Below are 23,701 nucleotides of genomic sequence, written 5' to 3'. Positions count from 1 at the left end.
GGGCCCAGGTGGGACCGGGCCCCCGAAAATGGGGCGAGCGGCTGGGGGTAGGCTCCCCGAGCTGCATCCCCTCACCTGGGGGTCTGGGTGGGACCGGGCCCCCCAACGAGGCCTGGCGAAGCCACAGGCAGCACACTGCGGCTCTCCCCAGCACAGCGGGAGAGCCGCTCATCAAATATTCATAAAGAGGAGCTGAAGTGCCCCATAAAGCCTTGCAAGGCATGGGGAATCCATTGTTTTGGTTCTTGGTGGCCCCCCAGAGGAGGGGGCTCACCCTCCATTGTGAAAAGGTGCTGGGGAGCTGCTGGAGAAGTGCAGTCTCCCCCCCCCCCCCCCAGCATGAAGAGACGTCCCCCCTAAATTTCCTGGGGATTTAAAAGGAATAACCCCTCAAGGGCTCAGCCAACCTTTAACACCTTCTGGGCTGGAACTTTTGTTCTACAGCTGAGGGTGCATTGTGAAGTGCATCATGGAGTGAAGGGCTGAGGTGGGGATGTCTGGAGAAGGGCATCCCCTGGAGGTGAAGAGGTGTAATTGCACCGAAACGCATTTACTAATGGTTATTTTTTTTAGAGGGACTGAAGTTCACTGTTTAATGTGAAGTACATGATAACAGTGATGTCATAAGCAAAGTGGGATTATGTTGTCAGACATTCCTGCTAGGGTGTCTGGCTGTATATGCGTAATCCTGTGATTTCATCTGTGATGCCTTTAGGGGCTGTAATTGCAATGCATTTTAATGATACCCAAACGTTATGAGTACTATCATTCTAAAGTGGTGCTTAAACATGTATTCTTGCTGCTGCGCTTAGGTGAAGACCTTGGACTGCTAGCCCTTAAGATGTAGAGGTGCATACTTCATGGTCAGTAGCAAATGCGCAGTCAGGATTGTGTGTCACCACGACAGTGTTACCTAATTTAAATGCTTGTTGAGATACGGGGGGGGGTTGCCACTGGGATGGTGCCAGTGCGCAGGCCCCCTGCTCCAGGCTATGTTCAAATAACTGCATTGGGGCAAGATGATGTGCCTACATGGGATTGGTGGTACTAGACCCCACCCCCGCGGGGGCAGTGGAGATGTTATGCAATGTCACCAAGTAATTCCAAGAGCTTATGTAGATTTGTAAATGTGGGATACTTGTAAAGCGCACTGTTACTCTACCCGAGTGTCCTGGCGCTATGGACCGCTGGGGAACCCGTCCTGGTTTTCCCTGTGAAATGGTCCCTTACTGGGTATCTCCAGGGTGAAACCAGGCATCCCCGGCGTCTGTGGGGGGCCGTTGTGGAGATGAGGTAGGCTTAATGCCCAGAGTTGCTGAGTGTGTTCCCTGGTTTGAGTAGGCACTGAGGCGAGAATTATCGAGTCCATTGACCCTGGTCCAAGACCCTGCCGCGTCGGGAATTGAACCCTGGTCCCGGGTCGTTCTCTGCTTACAGGTCTGCCGCCTCTAACCAGTGAGCCACACCATGCACCACTGTAAGTTGGTGCATGGTATTGAGTAGTGTGTGTGTTTAATAAATGTACTCTTATTTTTATAAAGCAAAGTACAGACAATCAATTATTGAGTGTTATTTTTGCGCACCTGCAAATGGCGATTACTAGCCTACACCACCTCCCTTGAGTAAGCCTCAGATTGCTCTGCAACGCTACCCTCTGAGAGTCAAGCGCTACAATTGGATGTTTGGTTCCCAGTGAAGGACAAATGTAGACATGTTATTTGTGCAGGCCTCACAGATACTGCCTCGTTGTCCAACAGTAAGGTAAAGGGATCTTTGTTTTGGTAACAACAGATTTATCAGCAAAACTATATACTGTATATCTCTGCTGGAAGAACTAAGCGGTGGGGCACGGGGGAACAGGTGAATGGCACTTGAATACCACACTCTGTAAATCTCACCACAAATAGGTTAGGGAAGCTCACTGTGTGAGGTAGGATCATGTGGCATTTAGGAAAAAAGTCAATGCAAGTACTTCAATTAAGAATATTCTCAATTATTTATGTCTTCTTCAAGCATTTAATTGTGATTCATAGTGTTGTTTCTCTGGAGAGGCTCTTACATTGGCCTAGTGTATCAAAGGGTTTTTCCAATTTGGTGTCTATGGGAGAATTCCATTTCTGTGTTTACGGGAAAAAGTGTACACATAGGCCGGGTTTCTTACTTGTGCAGTTCTCAGTGTCCCGCCGGCTCCTCCTGTAGCCTCTCCTCCCACGCAAGAGAGCCTGGAGACTGGAATTAGGTAGATAAGAGTTTCCCTTGAAGTGATGCTGTTCAGCCTGCCAACAGAGAAGCAAATGTCCTAAGGCTAGTGTGCAAGGAACAAACAACATTGACTCCATTAAAATAGAGCAATCTAATACCAGAGCCAACTATAATAATAGTGCTTTGTAACTTTTTTATATGTTATTCACTTTTACCATTCTGTAACTGTTGTCTTGTAAGTGTTGGAAGAGCTGATGAGAAACACCCATCAGGAAAAAGTGCATCTTCAATCAATCAATCAAAGCATTTATATATATATATATATAATCTTCAGGTCATCATGACAATAGTCCATGAAAAGGAATCTGAAACAGAGTTGATCTACATTTGAGCACAAACAGTGGTGGAAAACGAATTAGTGTTCACACCAGTATCAGAGGCAGGAAACAACATATTCCAAAGAATGGACACCATGAATTTGGATATTTAAGGAAAGAAAGTCCTCAAGAATGCAATATACTTGCCATTAAATATTGATAGCAAAGAAAGCAAATTCCTAAGAAACATAGGAAAAATCCAAAGATTGTAATTCATGTAGCATATAACAGAGGAAGAGAGCCCTTCAATATAGCTGTATATGTGACGCCAGAAAGAAGTCAACGCAAGTGCCACACCACACTCAATTCTGGCCAACCATGGATTATCAGAGAGGAGAGTGCACATAGGTGAACAAATGGCTGGAACTCATTCTAATGGCTAATAATGAATGCAAATACTTTTATGTACACTTTCCTTTACAAAAAAATATCTGAAAAAATATGGAAACACTCCTGACTTGGTGGCATCACCCAAGTCTTTGCATACATTAGACATTCTATGGATGTCTAAACGAAACTAGACAAAATTCAAGCAGTCCTGAGTTATTAACTGGTCAAAGCAAACACAAAGGGATGATGGACGTAGTGCTGAAACTTTTCAGTCACAGATCTGGGTTGAATCCATCATCATTCTTTAGCTCATTTCGCCACCCCAGTTTGGACACAGCCAAATGCAAATCAGTCTTGGCCCTGTGCCTCGTGGGAATAGTCCAGCCTGAACTGCCAGAAAAGGTTCTTCCTGGACCGGAAACAAGCATCCTGGAACCGGTTTCGGGGTAACACCCCTCATCAGCCCGGCTAGCTTGAATCCAGTGGCAAATTGTGTAAGGGACACACGACTGGGCATACCCTGCCAACTTAGGGCGAACAAAGCAAACACATAGGGATTTTGGATGGGGTGCTGAAATTTTTCAGACACTCAACTCCAGTCACAGATCTGGGTTGGATCCATCATTATTCTTTAGCTCACTTTGTGTGAGTGAGAATGTGATGTGATGCTTGTGAATTTGTCATTGTCCTATAGAGACACCCAAGGCAATACTGGCGCTGGCATACTTGAGCTAGCATACTTGAGGGAATACTGGTGCTGGCCGCATACTTGAGAGAATTCTTAGCATGACAGACAGATGTGACAAGAGACTGGCACACTGTGGATAATTGTTGCCATGAGGGCAATAATGGCAAAATACTAGGTACTGGCATAAAAGAGCAAATTCATGTCGTATAGAACACCCATGGAACTATACTGACATATCTGAGGAAACTTTTGGCAGTGGCAAAATGCTGTTAAGAGAGATAGCACAATGAAGGCGAGTCTTGGTATAAAGATGGCCACCCTGGCTTATGGGAGGGTGGCAACTATGACAAAATGGTTGCCCTCACATGCTGAAGTAACTTTTGACATAAGGGTCATCTATGGTATATGGGCAGAATACATTGCAAAATACTAGCACAGGCATATTTAGTGTCATTATTTATATAAGGGGTTACCCACAGTAAAATGCTGGCCCTGGCATGATTATCATTTTGACATATGAGGTTCACACATAGGACATTTTGAAAACAATGGGGTCAAAGCCTGGGAAATGTCAGGTTTCATTGGCCTGGCAAACCATGAAATGATTTGAATATTTAATACGTGCTCTTTTAGCACCTAGAGCAGTTTAGAAAACTATGTGAAACGTGGCTTTAAAATGCTCTATATCACCCATTCATCTGACTTTTTTCCTAAGGAACCCCCTTGAAGAGTTCTGGTTTACTCTCTTCGCTCGATCACTACAATTCAGGGACTTTCAAAGATCAAGTCAGCACACTAACTTAGGTAGTATCTAAAAACACATTTTTGTGGGTTATGCTGTTATAATAATCGTGCAGTTATGGAACTTGAGTGATCTCAATTGTTAGGATGTTAGGGTAATATGATATGCCTTTCTCAGACAATTCAGGGCCAAGGGTCATATGATGCAACTTCCTGTGATGTCACATCCGCTACCCCTGTCATTCGATGACCACATCTAGAGTCTCCCTTTTCTGCCTGATATGGGGCAGGGGACGTTTTCAAGTTTGGGGGTGTTATGAGGTGACTATCTCAGCTTCAAGGGAGTCTTTGTGAGATGCAGGCGGGATAACTAGCCCAGATCTGGGCACACTAGACCATATATAATAAAGGTAGACTGGAGTGCATGGGTGGGTTATTTAAGCTTCGACAGCTAGTGGAGTGCAATGTCAGAAGCTGTTAGCACACCTGTAACCGCAGATGCCTTTTTTTAACCCTAACCTGAGAGGCAAGTTGAAAATTCCATTCCTCATTAATTGTCCTGTAACTATGCCCATAGGTTACAATGTCACCCAGAATGAGGTGGAGCAACCGGAGAGAAAATATGAATGAGACAATAACATAAAATACCCATTGTTGGATGTTATAAATAATTCATTGACATTCTAACAGTACATGCTTGGTTCTTTAAAAGTAATGGTCTAATAAATCTCCTTCTGCATACATTCATAGACTTACAGACAAACAGACTATGCATCATAGCCTTTGGGTTATGTTCATATAATCTGCACTTTCTGACTGCGGAGGCAATTATATTTCACCACTCTCACTTTCTAACTGAAGGCACCCTATTTTAAAATTAGGATAACAATGTCAAACGGACGGATTTTGGGTTGCACACAAACAAAATGCTGTTGCCCCGCTTTCCCTAATTATAGGCAAAAGAAGCAATCTGTTCTCCTTCCTTTTGGTCTAGGCCTCCCTACACCATTTCAGGGGTGTTTTTCCCGTTCGGTTTGTGTTCCCCTGTCTTGTTCTGCACCGCGTGCCTACTGCACAACTATCTCAGTAACAAGATCACACTGCTCAGAGCGCCACTACTTCCTACTCTCCCAACGCAAACTCAGCCTCTCACTAAAACTTTGTGTCTTCAGGAAGGGCAGCCACATGATCTTCTCAAATATTTGAGTTGACGACCAACGCACAGCATATCTCATCACTTGTCACCTATATCCATTGTTATGGACAGGGACAAGATACCTTCTGAATTATTTGACAATCTAACTAAGGGTACTCCAGTGGCCAGTACAGCCAGTAATAGTAACAATAATACTCAACGAAAGGAACGACTTAAAGAAAAAATTTTGAAACTAGAAAGACTCAAAAAAACTGAAAACTCAAGCTGGTGGGACAGTGCCACACTTAAAAAGTATTTAAGAATCAAGAGGGTACCAAGAGGTCTACGCTCACAGATTTTTCCTTCCTTCGATGACCTAGACGACGACCTACTTGGCAAATGGGAAGAAACCCTTACCTCCAACTCCAATACCCTCATACTGATCTTGATTGAGAACGCAGAAAGAAAAGTAGCAAGAAAACAAGCAGAAATATCAACACTTGAAAAAGAAATAGAGGATCTTAACCTTAAAGAAGCCACGGAGAAGAACTACACCATTCTTAAAGACGTGCTCACGAGGCACCAGAACGAAATTAAAGAAAGAAAGACAAGACAACTAAAAAGGACTGAGGCAGACTACAACGAGGGTCGATTCTTCACCTTTGCCCGTAAGTACGACAAACTGGTACCCAATCTCAATAAACCGAATCCCACTGGGAAACAAGGGACAGGTTCCAACTCCTCCAGCACATCTTCATTGAACACCGAACCCACGAGTGACAGTGACGCGGAGAGTCGAGAGCAATCAATCAACAGAGACCAACCGGACCCCAAACCCACCGGTTCCAATTTTTTACAGGAGGTTCAGAGGATAAGAAGGGAAAACAGAATGCAGCAACGAACAGGTTCAGGAGACAGAAAATCTGCAGAGGCAAAAGAGCTGGACAAAAACCAATACAAACAGAAGTTGAGGTCAGGCGATGAGAAGAAAGTGTAGACAACACTCTGGAGGTACAAGTCATCAACCTTTCCTCGACCTTACTTGACAAAGACATGACGTCCCTCCTCAGCAAAGGACTCAACTTTAATCCTCAAGAACAAGGGGATCTCTGCAAGTTGAAAATGTATTTATTCAAATGTATTCGAAATCTCAAACTACGAAAACATGTTACCAACACCATTAACTCTACCAAGAAAACTATCAATGTCTACGACACCTACACACCGAGTTTCCAGACAATAAACAATATAAAAGCCACACATCTCCTGATGTCCATAACAGATAATGATGACCACCCCAGGAGCATGGATGATCTACTACAAGACCTCAACATCGACCCAGGTGCTACAATTCCGAGTGCCCTGAAATCTAAGCCCACTTGGACCCCCACCTTGACAGGTGGCAACTTTATTGACGTATTTCACAACCTGGTACTCGATGACCTGGATAAATATGAACAAAAAACGTTCGGCAAAGCGAAACACAACAAAGATAACCTCAACAGAGGCACTCAATGCCCTCAGCAAAAACGAAAATATCATTATCAAAGAGGCTGACAAAGGGGGGAATGTTGTGATAATGAACCGTACTGACTATCATGGAGAAATCATGAGGCAACTCAACAATACCCAATGTTATGAACAGGTCAGCAGCAACCCCATGGGTTCTCTTACAATCCTTATCCACAAGAATCTCCAAGATTGGAACACCAAGGGTCTATTAGACGAAGATGAGATGATGTATATGAAGGTCGTGAGGCCAACCTATCCTTGCCTATACATACTGCCCAAAATACACAAATAAGCCCCTTTCCCCCCTGGCAAACCCATCATCTCTGGAATAGGGGGACCCACCGAAAGACTATCGCAATACGTTGATTTTTTCCTGAACCCCATGGTCAAAAATTTGCCGTCATACATCCAGGACACTAAGCATATACTAAGTATTCTGTCCGATATCCAATTGCAACCCAACACCATTATAGCCACACTTGACGTAGTGGCATTATACACTTCCATAAACCCTGACCTGGAATTACGCACCATGACCCAACTTCTCCAACATAGACCTGCGAGTTACTGGGAACACACCAACATGCTCATAGCCATGATGGACATCATACTCAAGAACAACTTCTTCCCTTACAACCAAAAATGGTATAAACAGACCAAAAGAGTCACTATGGGCTCGAAATTTTCACCCTTGTTCGCCAATCTTTACATGGGCGCCCTAGAAACCGAATGGCTGTGGGGCCCGAATGGTGCACATTGGACTGACTATATCATATACTGGGGCAGATACATTGACGACTGCCTACTACTTTGGTCAGGATCACAGAAACAACTGGATGCTTTTTGTACTTACCTGAACAACAACAGTATGGAGATGAAATTCACGTGTCAGTCAAGCCTCTCTCGCATCTCATTTTTGGACATTGAACTATATGTCACCAACAACACCTTACAGACCAGACTGTATTGAAAGAGACTTTGTGCAACACACTCTTACATGCGGACAGCTCGCATCCCACGCATCAAATTGAAACAATTCCTTTTGGAGAGTTCATACGAGCAAGAAGAAATTGGAGTGACAACTCAGAATTTAACGACTGTCTGAATGACAAGAAAATAGGATTCGCCAAACGAGGGTACAAACAAGCCACTATAGAGAAAGCGGCTATTAGAATCAAAACCGTCAAGAGAGAAAACACGCTCGCCACCAACCCTAGGGCCACCCTCAACAAACAACCAATAAGAGTCATTACAGACTACAACGATACCAGTGCAATCATGAGACAAAGCTGCAATAAACACTGGAAAACATTACTCGAGGATGCCAGTCTCAGGGATCTCATTCCAACAAGACCACAATTCACCTTCAGAAAGGGTTAAACACTGAGGAACATGCTGAGCCCCACAGTTCCTAAAACCACCGCTACTCCATCCTGGCTCAACTCCTACACGAGGGGCTTCCATAAGTGTGGTTGCTGCGGAACATGCAAATGGGCACGCAACGGAACTAAAGAGTTCTCAGATTGGAAAAATGGAAAGTTCAGGATCAATCGAAACATCAATTGCAATACCCATTATGTTGTTTACATCATCGAGTGCACCTGCAGAAAGTACTATATAGGTAGCACCATCAGATCTTTGAAAGAACGTATCATGGAACATGTAAGAGCAATGTATAACGGAGATGCCAGAAATCTGATGGCAATCCACATCAACAACTGCGCCACACAAGGACCCAACAAAAGTCTCAGCTACTATGGAAAACGGCATGGAACCATGAGCCAGAGGTGGAAACTGAGAACTGAAACTAAGAAGACTGGAAGCCACCTGGATCATGAGACTTCAAGCAGTGAAACACGGGCTCAACATGGACCACGAGCTACAATATTTCCTTGGTTCATGAACTTCACAATATTCTTTTTCCAATACTAATGTTGTCTGTATTTACGTTTTCTTGCCCTAATCTGTATTTTGCTACATACTGAACATTTTGCCCTTCATCTTATTCATCCCTTGCAATAATTTCCATGCTACATATTCTCTATCTTATACTTGCTTCTCATGCTTTGTCTTTCATGACACTCACTATTCTGATCTTCTTCTTGATATGCTACAACGTACTTACACCACATTACTGTGGTATCTAAGTTCCTTATCACTCTCTCTTTCCTGTATTGCTTGATGTACTTACTTAACACCCGTTGTCTCTCTTTTTCAATTTTATGTATTTTACATTTTCACCTGCTTTACTTCACACCTCCATTCCTTGCTCTTCATACTTATTTCAGTATTCCTGTACTAGGCGCTTACCCACAGCGCTCTCCTCCCCTTTACCCACTTTTAACCCGCCCCCCCTCCTTTCACTCGATTTGTTGTGTTCCCCTTTCGTATACGTCCCTCCTCTCCCTTGACCGACCTTGACCCGGGTCATCCTATTAGTCCTACGCTTGTACACGACCTTGCCTCACTTCCTGTTCGCCTGCACCCAGTGCCACGTTCTAGTGTTCCAACTGCCCGGGCCTTTAGCTACACCCACCATGCCACACTCCACGTTGACGTCCATTACTTCTTCCCCGGCTTCACAATAGGCGGCAGATCCATTACCCGGACCCCGCACGACCTACAGACGCACGTATCGGGTGCGCTCCTCCCTTGATTCATGTAAGCCAGGCCCTGTAGAACTTAATCTCCCGATACCTTCCCCTGCGCCTTTTGACGCGCATTCACCCGTTTCCCCGACCTCCGTCTCTTCCCCTCGAGGCACCTGACTGAAGCCAAGGACGCAACCGCCCTGGCCCTCCACGCCTGCTAGCTCAACAGCTCCCTGGCGTTTTTTCGCCTACAGTGCACACGGACGTGGCTAGATGTCCACCGTTCTGTGCCTTACCAGTAAGGCTCGCTTCATTCAGTCTTTTCCATATTTTTACTTGCACTTCACCTGCAGTCGGCTTAGACCCAGCGTACTCACTTCGCATTCCCCTTTTTTCCCCCCTTCCAGATCTCGTCACTACTGTAGCCTTGTAGGTAACTTCTAGTGTTATTTCCACTTTTCTCTCATTGCGCTCTCTATTTTCCTTCCTGTAATTACACTTTTTCTCACTCTGTGTCTACACACCCTACTGTATGCTTCGATGTCATTCCAGCTGGTCCACTACTACAGTTATAATGTATGATCTCTGGGTTTTCACTTGTCTTTCACACCGTAATAATACCTCTGGTCGTTCTTGTTACCCGCATATGTACTTAGGAACTCAGTTTTCCGTTTCAATGTATAGGTGCATACTATCAACATAATTGTTAGACCCGTGCCTTTGTTTACAGGTAACCTCCCATGTACTTACATTTCGACTGTACACCGATCTATCACCTCTGTGTACCATCCTCTGAGACACCGTTATATACACCATATATATAGAACAGATCGTTTCATACTCGATTGAAGAAACTATGTCCTTTGCTCTTGTTTTTTCTATCAGAATGATTCATGTATACAAGAATCCTGTAAACTAGTGCTCTTTCCTCCCCACCTATGGCACACTTTCAAGCAGTTACTGTATGCTTTTCAGGTCACCCGTCAACGCTACGTGTTAATTATCATGTACCTAATTCTTGACATACGTCTAGACATTTTGCATGCCTTTTAGTAGATTTAACGTTTACGTTTGTTCTGAGAATCGGTGTCCTCTTTCCTACCTTTGGCCTACACTATTGCCATTTCATGTATATCTCTCATTGCTACTAATTAACGCCATATGTATAGTTTAATTCACCTTGTTTGTATTACGCACTTGGACACTTTTGCCACCACAAATTTTTCACTTCACGGGCCCATCAACCCTCGACAGTATGCTTTTTTCCCTTGTTTTTCTTCCCCTTTTAGGACAGCAGGAAAATACAATTTTTCCATATATCCCACATTCGGAGTTGTACCTGTCCACTTGTTCATTTAAAATTGCTACAAATCACCAGCGCTTGTTCAATTTGCGACATTTGTTTTTCCCTTTCATCTTCTTTTAGATGATTCTGGAGTCCACATCCAGGACGTTACATAAAGACAGCTCTGAGCACCCGTTCCTCAGATTTCAAAGGCCTCGCCCGTGTTTTGCATGCACCACTGTGCACTATATTTTGGGTTCGCCGTCTTCTGGTGTCATTTCACAACATGTGTATTATATGCACCATAGGGTCTCCACGATCACCTGGTATTTTTACACCCACTTTTATGCCCTGTTTCTTTTCAATAATAAGTCATTTAATTTTGTTTTCATATTTTTTCCTCCCCTTTGTCCTTCCTTTTGTGCCTTTCCCTAGCCCTGATGAGTCACACCTCCTTCACGGTGTGACGAAACACGGTCAGCTGGCTACTATTTTTCTGTACTGACCATTACTTGACTTATAAAAACTTTATTCACATGAACCTTGATATCCTACGTTCTTTTGTACTTTGAAGCAACACTTTTCTCTCAGTAGAATCGCTAGTCCTCACACCAGGACTACATACTACACTTGCGTGTGCACAGGATCTGTTCTCCAAAAGAAGCAATCTTAAATTCTTAAACAGTGCTGTACATCCTTCTCCAGATTTACACACTTTATTTTTCATTAGAACTTATTTTTCATGATTTCTGTCTGCAAATCATCCTGTGTTACACTTAAAAAAATCTAGTGACTCCAATAATAAACAAATAACTAATTATTCCCCCGCAATGTTCTTCCAGCATAACATATATTAGCAAGGCCTCTGCAGACTTATGTAAATAATGGCGTATCATATTATATTGTATTATTATTTCCCTTATATGAAGGAATCTTACTTAGTAGCTTAGTTGTAATACTCATGAAGTCACGATCCTTTATAAGTGCTTCGGATTAATACCCTTTTCCCGTGGTCAGAATATTTCCCCAAGGACTCGCGCAAGCGCGCGTTTCAAGATGGCTGCCAGCACTGTAAGCTCCTTCATTTTTTTGCCAGTTTTTTTGCTAAAAACGACGATTCCCTGTCCAAAAATCAGCGCAAATGTGATCGCTGTGCTAGTAATGCTGCAACATACCTGTTGAGGAGGTTTTGAGCGTTTTTAATCGACGGAGGTGGTGTTTTTGGTTTCATGGTTCCTGCTCCCTGCTCTCCATAGAGGTACTGCCTGGATTGTCGGTCAGGGGGGCGGAGTGTTCTATAGGAAAGGGCCTGGCTTGGGCCTAGCCACACCCAGAGTCCTGTTTAGCTGCTGCTGTGGAGTGCTAAATATCCTTTCTCTTATTTACTCTGACATTAACTATTTACTCATTTTACTTTAAAATCAGCTAATTTTCTCCTCAAAATGGAAAATAAAAATCCTACCAATAATAAAAGGAGACAGCAGGTTTCAGCTCCCCCATTAAAATCAAAAGTGGTAGAGTCCTCTGAGCTTTCATTGTCTTTAATTTTAGAAGAAATTCAAGCACTTCGTGCTAATACTGAGACTATTGCGACAGAAGTTAAAAATATGCAAAAAGAAATGGCCAGTTTATCTATGAAAATCTCTGATAATTCAATCAAGATACAAGATAATAAAGCCAAAATAGATGCTTTTACCCCACTGATGTAAAAAATATCTCCTATATGCACACATCTTTTGGATATGGAAAATCGTAATAGACAATACAATCTTCGCATCTTTAATTTACCGGAAGAAGCTGAGGGATCTAATTGTTGACTATATTTGGAAACTTTGATTCCTTGTCTTTTAAATATCAAATTTCCAGAAACATTTGAGGTCGAAAAGGCTCACAGAATCCCCTCTCATCCAATCCTCAGCATACCAAGCCACGACAATGATATTTAAAGTTTTTCGTCATCATCATCTGGTTTTGATCAGAAAAGCTGCAAGAGAAATTTCCTCATTGATGGTCAATGGCAATAACATTTTTATTCATCAAGACTTTGCTAAAGAAACTGTTGCAATACATAAGGAATTTTCTGACCTCCGCCCGCAGCTGAGAAGTCTTGGTTTCAAATATGGCCTTTTTGATCCATCTATAATGCGCATATGGAAAGACAATTTTTCAAAATCCTTTCACCGACCAGAGGATCTACGACATTTTCTTGATTTCCAATTGCAGCATTCAATGGACACTTATGACCCTACTACCTGAAGTGGATTTTTGCTGACAGCTTTATACGTCATTTCTTCAATTTTTTGGCTCCAGCGGTTTGGCCATGCTTGTAGAGCGTGTGTGCGTTTCAATGTTCACATTTATGTTTGTTGTTTTGTTTGTTGTTTCTCTTTTTTTCTCTGTTCTACCCTCTCTTATACCTTTTATATTCTCGAGAGATACTCACACCTTCTTATATGTTCTGTCCCTCATCATCCTCTTCTTATCCTTTTCTTCTTTCTTATTCCATTATGGCTAACATTAAAGTAATTTCGTTAAATGTTAAAGGTTTCTGCCATCCAGTTAAGCGTACTAACATTTTGGATTATTTAGGCAATTCCAAAGCCGATGTTATTTGCAGGAAACTCATGTTGATGATAAAATACTTGATTATATGAAAAGAAAGTGGGTTGACAGTATTGTTTCTTCTCCTGCTAATGGTAAGGAAAATCGTGTAGCGATATTAATTGCAAAGAAATCTCATTGCCAAATATTGAATACATTTACTGATACAGAGGGAAGATACTTAATTGTAAAAGTTAAAGTTCATGACTCTATTATTTTCTTACTAAATGTTTATGGGCCCACTGCGGATGACCCTACTTTTTGGTCCAATCTTTCAACAGAGGTGCTAAAAATTGGGAATATCCCTTAGATTGTGGCTGGTGACTTTAATGTTATCTCTGATCCTTTACTAGATAGGTTGTCTCAGTCGAAATTTCATCCCTCTAAGGTTTATTTTGCTTTTAAAACGTTTCTACAAACTACTAAGTTAGTTGATATATGGCGTCTTCATTTCCCCATGGATAAAAATGTTACTTTCTTTTCTAAGCCACACAATTCACACTCTAGAATTGATTATATTTTAGTAACAAGACAACTTATTAATTCTATAAAAACCCCTATGATTGGAAATATTGATGTTTCTGATCATGCTATGATCTCTTGTATTTTAAATTTAAATTCAACATTTCCTAAACAATCTAGATGGAGAATGAATTCTGGCATAGCTCTCAACGAACATAACAAACAAAAACTTTTAACTGCCATTAATGATTACTTTCAATTGAATCCTGATGGTTCTACTTCTTTGGTTAATTGATGGGATGCCTTTAAAGCTTATATTAGAGGAGTTACTATTTCTATTATGGCCCATGAAAATAAAACCTTCAATGCAAATATTCAACGCTTGGAAAAACAAATAGCGAAATATGAACAGCTCTTTATTACTTCTAATGATCTGCAATACAGGGATAAGTTACAAAAGTTACATTATGATTTTAATACTATTCTTAGTAATAGAGCTGGTATCCAGCTTACTAAAGCTAGTTTCAATGCAAATAAATCTGGAAGGCTTTTAGCAAATTACCTTCGTATTAAAAAAGTCAAATCCCAAATCACTTCCATTCATAGCCCCACTGGTAAAATTGCCTTATCCCATAAAGATATTGTTAATTAATTTTTGGACTTTTACTCTAAGTTATATAATAAACCTGAATTTAATGATGCCTCTTTGGTTGACTCCTTCCTATCCTCTTGTGATTTACCTAAAATTTCTCAATCAGATAAACTTGGATTGGACTTGCAAATTACTAAGGACAAAATGTTATCTGCTATAAAATCTCTTAAGCAAAATAAATCACCGGGTCCTGATGGTTTACCGGCAGAGTTTTATAAAGAATTCCAATCCCAACTCTCACCTTTTTCAGTCCAACTTTTTACATCATTTGCTTCATCAGGAAATACGTCTGGTTCTTTTACGGAAGTTTTAATTATTGTTCTTCCTAAACCAGACAAGGACCCCACTCTTGTTTCTAATTGTCGTCCTATTTCTCTAATAAATAAAGATTGTAAATTATATGCTAAAAAATTGGCCACACGTTTATCCCCTGTAGTAGGCTCTATTATTAATCCTGATCAATCCGGGTTTATGAAGAATAGATATTCAGCTAATAATACAAGAACTCTGCTACATGTTATTGAACAAGGTCACACATTATTTAGCCCTTCAGGAGTCATGGCTTTGGATGCTGAAAAAGCTTTTGACAAACTTCATTGGCAATTTTTATTTCATACTTTAACATCTTTTAATTTTGGTGATACTTTTATCCGTATGATTTTAGCTTTATGAAGGGTGTGGCTTGGAGCCCCCTAGATCGCGAGCTCCGTAACTGAGCCCGAATTTATCCTGTTGCAAAGATTCCCAGGAACCCCCTGACCCATTCAGGGGACAAAAGAAGGGGTTAAGACCACTCGACACAATTTTGGTGCGGATTTCTGGGCGACGGCCCGAGATCTGGAGATTAGAGATTTGGCCGGTGCAGCCCAAAATAGCGGCCTGACGGGGAAAGCGAAACCTGAGGTAGCCTTAAGCGCTCGAACACCAGCGCCCGGCTGAAAGCAGCAGACGGCGGATTGCTGAGAAGGGTGAGCCGCGACACGGATCTGATGCTGCCAGAGCGGGGAGAGTACAAAGCGGACCCCCCCCTGCCTCGCAGCGACCCTGAGCAGCGGCGGCAACGGGGGCGCGAGGCCCAAGAAGGGAAACAGCGAGACGAGCTATACGGCAACTGGGGAACAATATAGCACGGGAGCTGGCCTGCAAACTAATCAGACCAATTGGAACTCTGAGGCGCCCTGAGCCCATGTGCCCTCTGGCCAAGGAGCACGTGAGCCGGCGAGCTTGTGAGCCACATGGACCCGGACACCCGGCACTCGCCTGAAGCCACAGCACAGTCCAACGAGACAGGAGCCCCAGAGCTCGGATGCCAGCATCGATGAGGAGGTGAGACAAAGCTCTTGGGTGCAGGCTTGCCGGTTAGTACTGACCCCGATTGGAGGCTGAGACTAAGGTGGCCCGGTCGTGATACGGTCGGGACAGGGCAGGAGTAGAGCAACAGGTCCCAGGAGAGTCGACCATCCTGCCCGCAACCCAACCCCCACGCGCACCAACATCCACACCCCGCAGCGCCCGACGTCCGTGGGGGCTCTCCCATCTGGGAAATTGGAATCAAGAGCATAAGAACAACGGCGATAGAGGGGCAGGCAGCAGTGAAACGTGGAGACAAAGCCATTGGGGAACTTCTGCTGGGGTGACGGCCGACTGCGCCGGTGCGGATTGCAGGAAAGATCTAGAGCGATAAGCGGGAGGCCCACTTGGGAGCTGGAGAACGTGGACGCCTCTGAGGGGGGTAAACTGAATAAATAACGACCGCTAAACGAAGGGAGGTTTGCAGTACCGAGACATTGACCTTGAGAGGCCCGGATACATCGGAGAGCTGGAGGCTAAAACCCAGAGACTGCGGACCTACTATGAAGGCCGGCTGGCGATAATATCATTGAGCTCTAACCCCACGCGCAAGGCTGAATAACTAAAGGCTGGCTACAGGACACTGCTATTTCCCTTGGTGGAGAAGTGCGGCGGGGTGGCATACAGGAGCTGACAGCTCACTATCAGGTAATAAACAGCTGAGCTTAGTGACGACCTACACTACCCGGCCTAATTACTTGCTGCCCTGGCGATTGAAAGCGGAGAGAGCACCGCCAGGGAATCGGTTCGGTAGCCCAAGGAGAACCGCACAAAGGAGACACGGAGTGCATGCCGAGGGAAGTTGCTGGCACTGGCACAACAACGGAGGCGAGGACTGGAGAGTCCGGAAGACATGTTTGCACAACACTGGGCTAAGATCTGATAGGGGACGAACAACACACCGACCTGGTCGTTGTAGGGAGAACGAGCGCGCCCCTTGACGCTGTGAGACCCTAGGAGCTCTCTGGACTGGCCGGGAGAGAGGAGGGTCTCCACCACTGCGACGGCCCACAATGGGGAAACCTAAAGGCAAGAAAGAAGGAACACAACAACAATCGGATACGGAACTACCGGGACACGGCGAACATGAAGAGCAGGACCACCCATGCGACCCGCACCTGCAACTACAGTTGGACAAGATCTTGGCGGCGATAGTGGACACCAAGGCGGCGATACATCAGGATATAGCGCAGGTAGCCACGGGCCTGGGTCTCTTACGAGCAGACCATGGCAAACTTGTGGATAGAGTGACAGGGGAAACATCCTTTACGATGCAACTTTTACCACGCAGTACCTTTACAACGCAGGTTTTTCAACGCAAGTCATTACAAAGACTTGCGCTGGGGGGGCGCTCTAGGATAGGTAACAGTTTAATTTACCATCCAACACCTTCCCTACTATCCACGGGGACTGGAGTTGGAATAGTAAATTAAACTATTCACTATCCAGCACCCACCAACACAAGTCGTTGTAACGACTTGCGTTGAAAAACCTGCGTTGTAAAGGCATGCGTGGTAAAAGCATGCGTTGTAACAACGTACATCCGAGTGACAGCGGTGGAGGATACGCTTTAGACCACTGGACCAGTGCAGACTGCCCTCAAGGCCACTATGTCTGATTTTCTGGATCGAGTTGGAGCTCTGGAGAAAAGGGCGGAGGATGCGGAAGGGCGCAATTGCCGGAACAATGTCCGTATAGTGGGACTACCGGAAAAAACAGAGGGGAATGACATGGTGAAGTACCTGGAGGACTGTCTCAAGATGGTGGTGGCTCCTGTGGGCCTATCGACCTTCTACACACTAGAGAGAGCACATAGGGCGCCCGCTAGACCACCCCAACAGGGGCAACCCCCATCGCCAGTAGTGGCGAGGTTGCTACACTATCGCGACAGAGACCTCCTGCTCCAAAGAGCGCGAATGCAAGGCCCTTACCAGGTGGGAAACAGCAAGGTAAACCTATTCCTGGATTACACATATGAAACCCAGCGGCGCCGGTCCTCCTTTTTAGCTATCAAGAGAGAACTGAGGGTAGAAGGACTCCAATATTCGCTGCTGTTTCCGGCCAGACTGCGAGTCATTGTGGATGGTTCGACGAACTTCTATGACACACCGGAAGAGGCCTCTGCATGGTTGGAACTATACAGGGCAGGTAAAGATGGAACGGGACACAATGCACGGATTCCCATGGATCTTCTACATCAAAGGAGATCAAGGAGGCTTTGACGCTGTCAAAGGAGCTTAAAGAGACCACTGTCGCAGGAAGCAGAGGCGGGACGACGAAATGCACTTGATGCCGTGATAGCCTGTCGAGCCCACAAGGCCAACAATCTCCGGAATGAACAGACTCCAACAAAGACAAAGATGGCTCAGATGCTGAACAATCTGAGGTGGACAGTACACACCTGCCGAAGGTCACGCCAACCACGGCAGACGGGATGCTGGACGAAGGTTAAGGCGGCTGTGGGACTGCTTATGGTGAACCGCCCTGAACTTGCCGGACTCATTATCGCAGGTTTGGCATGAGAATGGAGGGGAGGGAGGCAACGGGAGGTAGCTGAGGAAATGTGGGTAATATGATAAACCAGCCTGGAGAGAAGGCCGGATTACAGACCTGATACTGGCATAAACTCCTGGGGGGGAACTGTCGAGAGAGTTTGGCCCTGTGATGTTGGGAGGAGGGGGATATCAGAGGGGCCCGATTAGAGAGGGCTCAGTTGGACAATGCGATTTAGAGGAATGGTGGCGGCTACCCGTTGGTAACCAGTCCCCCCCCCCCCCTCATTGCCCATAAGGAATGCCCACAGTGTCTGCTGTTGGGCCTAACAGCTGTTTGACAGATGTCATGGTTTGGATGGGAACTAGATGGGAGTTACTAGGTCCTGTTCTTGGGGGGGTGGGGGGATTGGGACAGTTGGGGGGAGTTGGGGCGGGGCCAGCGCTGACGCAGAAACAGAGGAATGTTTTCGATTGCACAGGATACTATGGGAGAATGGCTGATTCAACTAATTTGAGATGTATAACCTGGAATGTGAGGGGGCTTCATACTATGACGAGACGACATAGGGTTCATGCCTATCTAGTCCGCAGAGGAATACACATTGCACTACTCCAAGAAACACACTTAACAAAGGCTGAAGGGATAGCACTGCAGCGAAGATGGAGGGGCCAAGTGCAGAACACCACATACTCTGCATTTGTTAGGGGGGCACTGATTTGGATTAGAGTGGGGGTCCCTTTTCAGGTGAATAGGCAAACAATCGACCCTGAGGGTAGGTATGTAGCTATTGAAGGTAAGCTAAGAGGCAGGGACAGCACCTTTTGTAGTATATACTCGTCCAATGTTGATCAGTTGAGTTTTCTGACGAGGGTGTCTGGAGCTCTGGCGCATAATCTTGCGAGTCCTCTAGTAATGGGGGGGGACTTCAACTCCGTTGCGGATATCTCCCTAGATAGATCACACCCTCCACTAGCAGATTACCCGAAACATCGCTTAACCAAAGGTAGACTAGATTGGCAGGTACGCTGGGGACTGATAGATGCCTGGCGTGCGCAACACCCGGGAGACCGGGACTACTCCTATTTCTCTAGCATGCATGAATTGCACGTAAGATTAGATGCGGTGCTATGCTCCCCAACAGTAATGGCAGTTATTGTGCAAACTGAATACCTAACCAGAACAATGTCAGATCATAACCCTCTGTTAGTTACCATGGACTGGATGGCTGGGATCTCCTGCGTCCCTACTTGGAAATTGCGCCCGAAGTGCTGGATGACCCGCTTTTCCATGCCGCGCTGGAAGAGGGGATAACACAGTATTTTGCGGAAAACGCTGGTACGACTGCGACAAGGGCGACAGAATGGGATGCTTTTAAAGTGGTCATCAGGGGACTCTGCATAGGGAAACATGCGGGAATATGGAAAGTACTCCTAAGCGATCTGGACAAAGCTGAATCTAAACTATGAGAGGTAGAGATGGCGAGACCTGGCCACCCTGAACTACAGGAAGAGGTTAGTGTAGCAAAAGAAGCAGTAGCAGTTGAAGTGGAGCGCTTGCGCAGCTTTGACCACAAGGCCTACATGATGAGAGCTCATGCGGAGGAAGACAAGGCGGGGACTCTATTGGCCTGGCTGGCCAACCCCACAAAGAGAGGTTCCCCCATTCTAGCTTTAGAAACGGAGAGAGGAGACATGGTCCATACCCAAAACGAAATTTTGCAGTGTTTCAAGCACTATTATGAGGCACTTTATAAAAGTAAACTAGAGGTCGGGGACCCTGCCATCGACATTTTCCTGGATGACTTGAACTTGCCGGAACTAGATCAAGAGCAGGCGAAAGACTTGGGTAAAGACATAGAGCTCGGGGAAATCCGAGGTGCCATTAAGCGTATGGCCCACAACAAAACTCCGGGGCTAGATGGACTGCCCATAGAATTTTATGGGAAATATATTGACCTGTTGGTGCTGAGGCTTCAGAAAGTCTATAAAGAGGCAAGAGAGTCAGGACAGTTACCCCAGTCAATGTGCGAAGCGCTGGTGATCCCACTGTTGAAACCAGGGAGGGGGAGTGAGAACACGGCCTCATATGTATACCACTGTCGATGTTAACCACCGACTATAAGATACTGAGCAGTATATTGGCGGCCCGATTGTTACAATACATGACCACGCTAGTCCACGAAGACCAAGCTGGTTTCATACCAATGCGGAACACGACCGCGAACATCAGGAGATTGATGCGACTACTGGACGACGATCACCCAGACACGCAAAAGCCAATGATATTGTCAGTAGATATCGAGAAAGCTTTTGATAGCTTAGAATGGGGGTATTTATATAAAGTTTTGAGACGTTTTGGCTTAGGAGAGGGCTATCTACAATCGACGAAAGTACTGTATACATCGGCGGTTGCCAGAGTGAGAATAGGGTCGCTGATATCATCGCAATATCCAGTGGAACGAGGGACGAGGCAGGGATGCTCGCTATCCCCGTTATTGTTCGCCTTGGCAGTAGAGCCCCATGCGGTTGAGATTCGGACAGGAAAACACTACGGAGGCCTGGGGAGCAGAGACGGGCAACAGTACATATCGCTCTACGCAGACGACCTACTACTCTTCCTTGAGGACGCGGACAGGGCAATGGCAGGGGAGGAAAGCCTGCTCTCGGACTTTAGGGAAGTCTCGGGCTTGAGAGTAAATTGGTCCAAGACATGTCTGTTCCCGGTAAGGCAGGGGGAGACTAGACCAAACTTAGTTCGAACAGTGAGCTGGGAACCCACCTGCTTGAAATACCTAGGCGTACACATATATCACACAGTAGCGGACATGCTGGAGGGGAATGTGGGCCGCGGCGTGAGGGCACTGAAAGGCAACATGGCCTTCTGGGCCACCCTTCCGCTATCGGTGGCAGGCCGCATATCCCTCTTGAAAATGATAGCACTCCCTCGCTTCGTATAATATTTTAGAACGCTGCCAGTATGAATACCTAGCACCACTTTTAAATTACTGAAATCACTAATAGTGTCTTTTCTCTGGGGTGCAGGCAGGCGTAGAGTCGCACAGGCGACGCTCATACGACCTGAGGCCGAGGGAGGACTGGCGGTCCCAGACTTTGAGCTCTACTATTTAGCAGCTCAACTGCAGATCTTCACACAAGAAATAGCACGGGAATTCAGAGGACCCGAGAACAAGAGGGGTAGAGGAACACCACGCCACGTCCTCTCATATATAGCTTTGGAATCGCTCCCAACGTAGGGCGGAAGTGTTACCTCCGTATGCGCCCGAGATACCGCTTGGGATGGTGACGGCGTTACCACACGGCGGAGATTGGTCACAATTACATATTTGGGAGGAAGCAGGATTTCTAATGTTAGGAGACCTGTATGAAGATGGGGCTATGCTACCTTACCAAACTCTCCAAGAGAGATTTGACTTACCAAGAGGAGGTTTCTTGTTGCATGCAACGTTAACTAGAGCGATACAGGCGCACTGGAAGGAATGACTGATGGAACCTAAGATGTCAATGGCCTGCCAGTACACAATGATGGCGGCAGGGACCTTTAAGGTGATCACTTGCCTGTACTCTAGAATGCTCAATGAAGGCCTACCGCCCCTGGATGCATTGAAAGGAAAGTGGGAAATTGATTTAGGTAAAGATATCCCTGAGACAGCCTGGATGCATATAGTGCGACGAGCCTGGAAGAGCACGAGGAATGCAAGGTTCCAACTAGTGCACTTCTTTATACTCCACAGAGCATACTTGACACCTGGGAAAATCCGGAAATATTTTAAGGTAGAAGAGACGCATGCCCCAGATGCACGAGAGCTGGGGTAGAATTGGACCATATGATATGGTCCTGCCCAGCGATGGGACTCTATTGGAAGGAGGTGGGAGATACCCTAAATGCGATAACGGAGAGGAGACTGGAGTTTGATATGGCCATTAGTATACTACACTGGTTCCCCCACACATCCAAGAATAAGATTACGAGTAAATTTATAGATATGGGACTTATATTGGCAAAATGAGAAATTACGAAACACTGGAAAGCAACAGTGGGTCCCACCTGCAAAAGATGGAAGGGCGAGTTCCTAAAGTGGGCCACCAGAGAAAGCGCGCTAAGATATCAGTTGGCGCGTAGGCGAAATGACGATAAAGCGCTAGAAGCAGCGGCGGCATGGGAAGCACTAGTACAGGCACTACAAGAATACGAGCCACATGACGATTGAGAGGGGCAGATAACTAATAGAGGGATTGTCCCGGACCATGACAGGTACATCGCATAGCTCAACACATAGCCACTCCTGGGAACGCATATTAAAGGAGAACAGATACGGTTGACTGCGTCGGGGATGGGAAGTTAGGGAGGGGGAGGGAAGCTATAGTTTTAGCAGAAATGAGTGAAAGGGTTATGTTACAAAAGGTTCTGTTTCATCCGGTGCACTGATTGCGAACAGCTAATATACCATCATACCATGTAATGTATAACTGCTGGGGGGTTTTCGATAGATTGTTTGCGGATGCAATGCAACTATTATGTAAGGATTTATGTATGTTTTGTACAAAAAACCAATAAACTACGTTTAAAAAAAAATGATTTCAGCTTTATATTTTGCTCCTACTGCCCGTCTTTTTATCAATGGCCAAGTTTCCACTCAATTTTCCCTTTCCAGAGGTACACGTCAAGGATGTCCCCTTTCTAGACTATTGTTTTTAATAGGTATCAAACCCTTTCTTGCCTCTATCAGAAAATTTGATACTATTAAATGAATTAAGGTTAAGGATGTTATTATTAAAAAAATTAGCATATGCTGATGATGTGATTTTATTTATCAGAGCTCCATTGTCCTCTTTTCCTTCCTTAATAGAAATAATTACAAAATATTCTTTGGTATCAGAATATAAATTGAATACAATAAAATGGAATGTTTCCCTTTCTAATGTTTTTGGTACTCCTGATATGATTCCCATGCATGATATTATTTGGCAAAAAAATAAGTTAAAATATCTGGGTATTTTATTCTCTTCTTCTATAAGATCAACCTTAACTTTAAACAAGGATTTTGTTTTAAATTATATCAAAGGTAAAACGTCTAAATGGTCTTCATTACATCTTTCATGGTGGGGTAGAATGGAATCTATTAAAATTAATATTGCTCCTAAAATATTTTACACTCTCGCCATGATCCCTATTCAATTTCCATTATAATGTTATAAAGATATTGATAAACTCCTTTACAAATTTCTTTAGAATAACAAAGCACAACGTATTAGTTATAA

The 23,701-nt window shown here is 44.7% G+C and overlaps 1 protein-coding gene across 1 annotated transcript in view; it reads right to left on the bottom strand.

Annotated features, from left to right (window-relative positions):
• Nucleotides 1-23,701, bottom strand: part of LOC147718384 (tumor necrosis factor ligand superfamily member 13B-like) — a 421,739-nt gene that overhangs the window by 377,675 nt on the left and 20,363 nt on the right. Inside the window, exon 2 of the mRNA XM_086918333.1 lies at nucleotides 2,162-2,276. Within this exon, the coding sequence (XP_086774459.1) occupies nucleotides 2,162-2,276 (115 nt within the window). The remainder of the gene's footprint in view (nucleotides 1-2,161; nucleotides 2,277-23,701) is intronic.

The sequence above is a fragment of the Lissotriton vulgaris genome, chromosome 4_1 (assembly GCF_964263255.1).
Source record: "Lissotriton vulgaris chromosome 4_1, aLisVul1.2, whole genome shotgun sequence".
In the NCBI taxonomy this organism is placed as follows: domain Eukaryota; kingdom Metazoa; phylum Chordata; class Amphibia; order Caudata; family Salamandridae; genus Lissotriton; species Lissotriton vulgaris.
This window is presented reverse-complemented; position numbering and strand designations above follow the sequence as displayed.